The sequence below is a fragment of the Gymnoscopelus braueri genome, assembly GCF_963280865.1.
Source record: "Gymnoscopelus braueri genome assembly, contig: SCAFFOLD_55, whole genome shotgun sequence".
NCBI lineage: Eukaryota > Metazoa > Chordata > Actinopteri > Myctophiformes > Myctophidae > Gymnoscopelus > Gymnoscopelus braueri.
The window spans coordinates 375,001-382,907 of record NW_027660884.1 but is presented as its reverse complement, the minus strand read 5'-3'; the positions used below and the strand labels follow the sequence as shown (position 1 = coordinate 382,907).

At 43.7% G+C, this 7,907-nt stretch overlaps 1 protein-coding gene across 1 annotated transcript; it reads right to left on the bottom strand.

The window, feature by feature from the left end:
- Window positions 1-4,404: 4,404 nt before the first annotated feature.
- LOC308081092 (mannosyl-oligosaccharide 1,2-alpha-mannosidase IA-like) lies at window positions 4,405-7,834 on the bottom strand (the record flags this gene model as incomplete). The annotated part of the gene is made up of 2 exons (XM_080457489.1): window positions 7,442-7,834; window positions 4,405-4,915 (listed from the first exon to the last, which is right to left on the bottom strand). Exons 1-2 carry the CDS (start codon window positions 7,510-7,512, stop codon window positions 4,405-4,407), a joined length of 582 nt encoding a protein of 193 aa, XP_080313615.1. The 5' UTR covers window positions 7,513-7,834.
- Between the last annotated feature and the right edge of the window lie 73 nt (window positions 7,835-7,907).

The following is a 7,907-nucleotide window of genomic DNA, read 5'->3' as shown; positions in this document are numbered from 1 at the left end:
CTAGCTACCTGCCTGCCTGCCTACCTACCTACCTACCTAGCTACCTACCTGCCTACCTACCTGCCTACCTGCCTACCTACCTACCTACCTACCTAGCTACCTACCTACCTACCTAGCTACCTACCTACCTACCTACCTACCTAGCTACCTACCTACCTACCTACCTACCTACCTACCTACCTAGCTACCTGCCTGCCTGCCTACCTACCTACCTACCTACCTAGCTACCTACCTGCCTACCTGCCTACCTACCTACCTACCTAGCTACCTACCTACCTACCTACCTACCTACCTACCTACCTACCTAGCTACCTACCTACCTACCTACCTAGCTACCTACCTACCTACCTACCTACCTACATACCTACCTAGCTACCTACCTACATACCTACCTACCGGGAGAGGACTGAGTTTTGTAGCTTAGACTTGTTGGAAATAAGCGCAACAAGAGTGTGCCTTCAGCATCATCATCATCATCATCATCAATCATTATTAGAATGGCCCAAATGAATCAACATTTAGATCACGTTTTGTGTTGTGCTTTACTTTTAATTTGTCTGTATTTGAAAGGTTTAATTCTCGATTAGACAAATATCGTAAAAGAATCGTCCAATAAAAACAACCGACGATTGGATTCATCCAATCGCCGGTTGCCAATATATCCACCATATCGTCCAACCTTACTGATAGTTTTGGGAAAATCTGTGAGAACTGTGATTATAGAAGTTACTGCTGCACTAATTAAAACACTTCAATTACACTCTCACAAACAACTGTATGTTCTCATCAAGGCTTTTACACACACACACACAGAGACACACACACACACATGACAGCACTCAGCTCAAGGGACTCGGCCGTATCGCCTTTCTTTCAGTGTTTTATTAATGTGGAGAGAGGATATGCACACACACACACACACATGTAAAAGTGAAGGGGGTGAATGATAGCACTTTTACTCAGAGTCACACACATATCATCTGTCTCTCGCACATAGGCTGCAGACACACACACACACACACACACACACACACACACACACACACACACACACACACACACACCCCCCCCCCAAGGCTGTCAAAGAAAATTCCATATTAGAATATTCCTTATAAAAAATAAAAGAGAATGTTTCACTATAAACCCCCCCCCTATGAAGCACTGTATTCATGGAGATGTAGTTTTTGTCTCATTCCTGAGACAATAATCTGATGACCGGCCGTCTCTCTTATTGACCGATGATGAGCTCATCAGATTATTGTCTCAGGAAAGAGACAAAAACTACAACAATCTCCATGAATTCAAGGCTTCATAGGATGTGTAATTGATAGAAAACTAGAAAAAGTGCTCCTCGGAGCACAAGTCTCCGCCAGGTCAGGTAGGTTATTATGGTCTCCTGGTGGCGCTATAATAGGACAATGTGAAAAGGGTGCCATTTCTTCCTAGGCTGTGCACGGCAATCGGACACTGCATTCATGGTTTGAGGCATTTTGTTCTAAAAATGTGTTTTGCTAATTTTTTTTTTTTTTTTTTTCGTTTTTTTTTTTTTATTTGACCCAAAGACCAAGGAGATATGATTGTTCGAAGAGTTAGACTCCTATCCACTTCCTTGTTAACTTAAAACTTAAAAATTCTGTATCTCGGCTCCTGAGTACTTTTTTTTTTCAATGAAAAATCTCTGGCAGGCTACAGCTAAAAATCTGAAATAATTCTGGCAGTCAATGTGTTAAAAGGTTCCTCAACGTAGTGCAAATGTGCATTCAAAGTTTCACCACAATCGGACGCTGCGTTCATGATTTGCGGCATTTTGTTCAAAACGGGCCACTCCTGCAAACATGAATGTCAATGTTAGCCAATCAGGATGGAATATGAAAAATCAAACACATCCGTCTTGATCACATGACTATAGAGATCATGTGTACCGATTTGCGTGAAATTTGGATACAGATCGGTGCAGTTATAGGTACAAACATGAATCGGCCTGTTATAGCGCCACCATGAGGCTGATTTCAAAATGTTCAAGTGCCATTTCCTCGTCGGCATAGTGGAAATATGCGAGCAAAATTTCATGGAAATTGCATGCTGTGTTCATGATTTGAGGCATTTTGTTCAAAAAGGAGTACTACTGCAAACTTTGGAAGCCATTTTTAGCCAATCAGGATGGAATACGAAAAATCTGAAAGACCTGTTTCGTTTAATGACTATAGAGATACGGTGTACCGATTTGCAGGATTTTGGGACCAAATCTGTAGGAGTAGTCAAAAAATATGTTTTGCACAAATTGGCCTCCTGGTGGCGCTATAAAAGGCCCATGTGAAAAATTTGGGGCAGAAGTTCGGAATTGGCATCCAGGGAGTGTGTGTGCACAGTTTCGCTGCGATCAAGCCAACGGTGCCGGATATTAGCTGCTCACAGACGGACGGACACACACACGGACGGACGGACGGGGTGGAAAACATACTCTCTCGCCATGCCTTTCGGCCTGGCGGAGACAATTATGTTGGAACTGAAAAACGGGAGGGATTGTACCGCTAGTGATGTCACTTTCGGGACCAAATCAGTTTGGTCTGTTTTGAGACCAAATTACAGAAAACCCCAGATATGCTGTGAAAGCCTGAGTGTTCAAACTGGGGTATTTTTGAGGATAGAAGAGAGAGGTAGGGGAGACCAAAAACACAAAAAAAAAAAGAAAAAGTTAAAATTCATGGTGTAGTCCCTTTAATCACCAGAGCGCTTCGTCACACACACACACACACACACACACACACACACACACACACACACACACACACACACACACACACACACACACACACACACACACACACACACACACACACACACACACACACACACACACACACACACACACACACACACACACACACACAGGAGGATAAAGGGGAGAATAGAAGATGTGAATACTGTGATCTGAATGAGGTGAACCTGATAGACTGTGAGAACGGTGCTTTAATTTAGCACGTTCAGAATATCTCTATAAAGCGTGGGATAGGAGGAGACTGGTGACTTCATGTCTCTATGAATGTATGTTCTGTATTATAATCAGGTTGTGTTATAATCAGGTTGTATTATAATCAGGTTGTGTTATAATCAGGTTGTATTATAATAAGGTTGTGTTATAATCAGGTTGTGTTATAATCAGGTTGTGTTATAATCAGGTTGTATTATAATCAGGTTGTGTTATAATCAGGTTGTGTTATAATCAGGTTGTAACACACTGGAATGTTTATGTTTTCATTGATTTGTCTGATAACCCAATGTGGGAGGAGTCAAGACATTCTCTGGACACGGAAATAAAATATTCATTCACACACACACACACACACACACACACACACACACACACACATATCATGTAACAACCACCACATCGTAAAACCACATTCCTTTCACTGTGTTTGTGTGTGTGTGTGTGTGTGTGTGTGTGTGTGTGTGTGTGTGTGTGTGTGTGTGTGTGTGTGTGTGTGTGTGTGTGTGTGTGTGTGTGTGTGTGTGAGTGTGTGTGTGTGTGTGTGTGTGTGTGTGTGTGTGTGTGTGTAGCCTGGTAACCAGTGAACACTGCAAGGCTATTGGCTCACAGCTCTGATTGAGAGCCTCTGATAGGTGGATTTAAAAAAGCAGCGGTTCTCAGCATGGGGTCCAGGGACCCCCAGGGGTCCTCCAGAGGCTTCCAGGAGGTCCCCAGATAAATGACAGACAGACAGACAGACAGAATCACTGTTTTATGTTGTTTCCTTTCTTTCTTTTTAAGAGGTGCCTGTAGCTCTCCCTGTCTGTCTGTCTGTCTGTCTGTCTGTCTCCCTGTCTGTCTGTCTGTCTGCTGATTGCAACACAGAGCTACAGCTAATTAAACTAATTAAAACACTAACCGCCTGAATACCAGAAAACTCATCAAATAGAGTAGTACCGTCTGAATACCAGCACCCACACACTTCAAACAGAGTAGTAGCGCCTGAATACCAGCAGTGGGCACAGACAATCATCAAACAGAGTAGTACCGTCTGAATACCAGCAGTGAACACGCACACTCGTCAAACAGAGTAGTACCGTCTGAATATCAGCACACACACACTCATCAAATAAAGTAGTACCGTCTGAATACCAGCACACACACATCAAGTAAAGTAGTACCGTCTTAATACCAGCACACACACATCAAGTAAAGTAGTACCGTCTTAATACCAGCACACACATCAAACAGAGTAGTACCGTCTGAATACCAGCACACACATCAAACAGAGTAGTACCGTCTGAATACCAGCACACTCATCAGACAGAGTAGCACCGTCACACACTCATCAGACAGAGTAGTACCGTCTGAATACCAGCACACTCATCAAACAGAGTAGCACCGTCACACACTCATCAAACAGAGTAGTACCGTCACACACTCATCAGACAGAGCAGGCAGTGGGCGTGTCTCACCTCTTTGACCTTGGCTCGTCTCTCCTGGGTCTCGGGGTCCACAGGCTGGTGCCCCGTGGCCCCCGGGGGCCTCTGGTAGCCCCCCAGCAGAGGTAACCCCGCCGCCACGCTCTCCTTCTTCTCCTTGGCCAGACGCTCCTTGTCCTCCTGGATGTCCTGCTGGATGTCCTCAGCTCTCCTCTGCAGAGTGTCTTTGGCCTCCAGCAGGGCCAGGGCGTGGTCCTTCTTGATCTTAGCCAGGACCCTGGGCTCCGCCCCCCCGCCGTCGGCCCCTCCTCCTCCCGCCTCCGTACCGCTGCCTGTGTTGGTCTCCACCGAGGAGGAGGAGGAGGAGGAGGAGGAGGAGCGAGAGGAGGAGAAGAACACTCCGTGGAGGAGCTTGGACGAGTCGGGGAGGAAGAAGATGGCTCCGAAACACAGTGTGATGAAGGCTGAGAAGACCAGGAGGAGAATGAACTTCTCTGTCAGCCTGAGGAGGAGAGGAGAGGAGAGGAGAGGAAGGGACGAGAGGAGAGGAGAGGAGAGGAGAGGAGAGGAGAGGAGAGGAGAGGAAGGAGAGGAGAGGAGAGGAGAGGAGAGGAGAGGAGAGGAGAGGAGAGGAGAGGAGAATTGTATTAAACACTAAGATTCAAATGATGCTCCTTCAATTGGAGAGGAGCCAGCTAAAAGGCGGTTGGTTCGGGGCGTCTAGTACGGACGCCTCCTGAGCGTCTCCCTAGGGAGGTCTACTTGAGTATTGTTAGTATATGTTTTTTTAGTATGTTTTTTTACTTGAGTATGAGTATGTTTTGGATAAGTTAGTAATAATAATAATAAACTTTATTTATGTAGCACCTTTCATGACATGAATGCAGCTCAAAGTGCTTTCCAGAGCAAAATAAAAATGAATAAAGCAGAAGTGCTTTACAGAAAAGCAATAATAATGGCATTAAAATAATGGCCAAAACAAAAAGGCAGTGAATCAAGCAACAGTGAGGACATGAATAACAACACAGAGATTTAGGGGAAAAAAAACTGAAGGCAAGAGTGAAGAAGTAGGTCTTGAGCTGTGCTTTAAAGCTATCCACAGAGGCTGCCTGTCTTAGGTGTAATGGAGTTTATTCCACGCTGTCGGTCCGTAGAAGCAGAATGCTGCTTCACCGTTTTTTATGTCATTGTAGGCACCTCGAGCAGGTCAGCGCTAGAAGACCTGAGGGGCCGGTTTAGAACATATCTCTCTCTAGGCAGTCATAGAGGTAGGAAGGAGCCAGACCATTTAGAGCTTCATAAACTAGTAAAATAATTTTAAAATCAATCCTAAGAAACAACCGGGAGCCAGTGTAGTGAAGCTAGAACCGGAGTCATATTTTCTCTCATCTTAGTTTTAGTTCAAACTCTGGCTGCCGCATTTTGAACAAGTTGTAATCTGTCAGTTGTTTTCTTTGGCAGGCCAGAGTAAAGTGCGTTGCAGTAATCAAGCCGAGAGAAAACAAAAGTGTGGATCAATGTTTTTGCATCGTCCAACGACAGATAGGCTCTAATTCGTGCGATATTTCCCAGATGAAAGAAGGCAATCTTGGTAACATGACTAATGTGTGTATTAAAATACAATTCAGAATCAATAATAATATATTTACAGTAGTGTTACTTTCTACAGTCAGGTTACAGAGTCTACTTATTATTGATTCTCTCTGCTCACTAGAACCAATTATGAGAACTTCTGTCTCATCCTCATTTAGCTTAGAGAGTTCTCTATAATGAACTTTCACCAGATCCCAAAGACTAATAATGTACCTTTGACTCCACTATGTTTCTAGGAATGGAAAAAGTACATTATGATTTATGAATTAACCTCTTAAGATCTTTTTAAAATATAATGAAAATAGCAGATACGCTTTTAACATGTTCAATATGGACCCTTACAGGTCTGTAACTCTGAGAGTGTACAAATGGAACCAAATGGACCCTTACAGGTCTGTAACTCTGAGAGTGTACAAATGGAACCAAATGGACCCTTACAGGTCTGTAACTCTGAGAGTGTACAAATGGAACCAAATGGACCCTTACAGGTCTGTAACTCTGAGAGTGTACAAATGGAACCAAATGGACCCTTATGGGTCTGTAACTCTGAGAGTGTACAAATGGAACCAAATGGACCCTTACAGGTCTGTAACTCTGAGAGTGTACAAATGGAACCAAATGGACCCTTACAGGTCTGTAACTCTGAGAGTGTACAAATGGAACCAAATGGACCCTTATGGGTCTGTAACTCTGAGAGTGTACAAATGGAACCAAATGGACCCTTACAGGTCTGTAACTCTGAGAGTGTACAAATGGAACCAAATGGACCCTTACAGGTCTGTAACTCTGAGAGTGTACACATGGAACCAAATGGACCCTTATGGGTCTGTAACTCTGAGAGTGTACACATGGAACCAACCCTGCTGGGGGGGGGGGTGGGTGGGGGCGTGGGGGTTCCAGGGGGTCCCCAGCAGGGTGGGGGGGGGGCGGGGTTCCAGGGGGTCCCCAGCAGGGTGGGGGGGGGGGTGTTCCAGGGGGTCCCCAGCTTAAGTAGTTAATACAGCATCATAATCATTTTAATCACTATATCCATTTATAATGTTGGCTATTCAAAAACAGCAGATCTACAAGCTCTGTCAGGCGATGCGAGCTTGATCTGCTTTATATATATATATAGCAATATTTATATTACAAACATTTATAGTAATATAGTCATATAGCTAGATCTAACATATGTAGAATTTAAAAAATATATACATTGAAAATGTTAGATTTTTTTAAAATCATTTTTAATGACATTATTTTACTGTTTTAATGCGTATTCGTGTGTGTGTGTGTGTGTGTGTGTGTGTGTGTGTGTGTGTGTGTGTGTTGTGTGTGTGTGTGTGTGTGTGTGTGTGTGTGTGTGTGTGTGTGTGTGTGTGTGTGTGTGTGTGTGTGTGTGTGTGTGTGTGTGTGTGCGCGCGTGTGTGTGTGTGTGTGTGTCTCCACGGACCTGAAGGAGCTCCCCTGCCCCGTCGGGCTGCTCTTCCTGCTCGGCGTGGCGGCGGCGCTGAACGGCAGCATGACGTCTATGGAGGAACTATTAATACTATAATAAATATTAATACTAATAAATCCTCTCACCTCAACATCAAGCCTTAATGTTCACCTTCTGTTTATTCCATAATCATATAAAAATATTATATTAAAAAAAAACACAACAAACTCCCAGAAGATCCGCCAGTAAAATCCTCTTTAAATCCAACAAGTAGAGAATCTGTTTTAATGCATTTAAACATTTAAACATTTAAACATTTAAACACAGCCTGAGCGTCGTCGTTGTTCCATAAAGAGACCAAAACATTCATATAAACTATTATTAATGTTTTACTGAATGTTTTTAAACGCTTCCTCCTTCACAGGCTGTAGAGTCTAATGACTGAGACACACCGGGTTGCCAGGTTGTGGGACAGAATCCT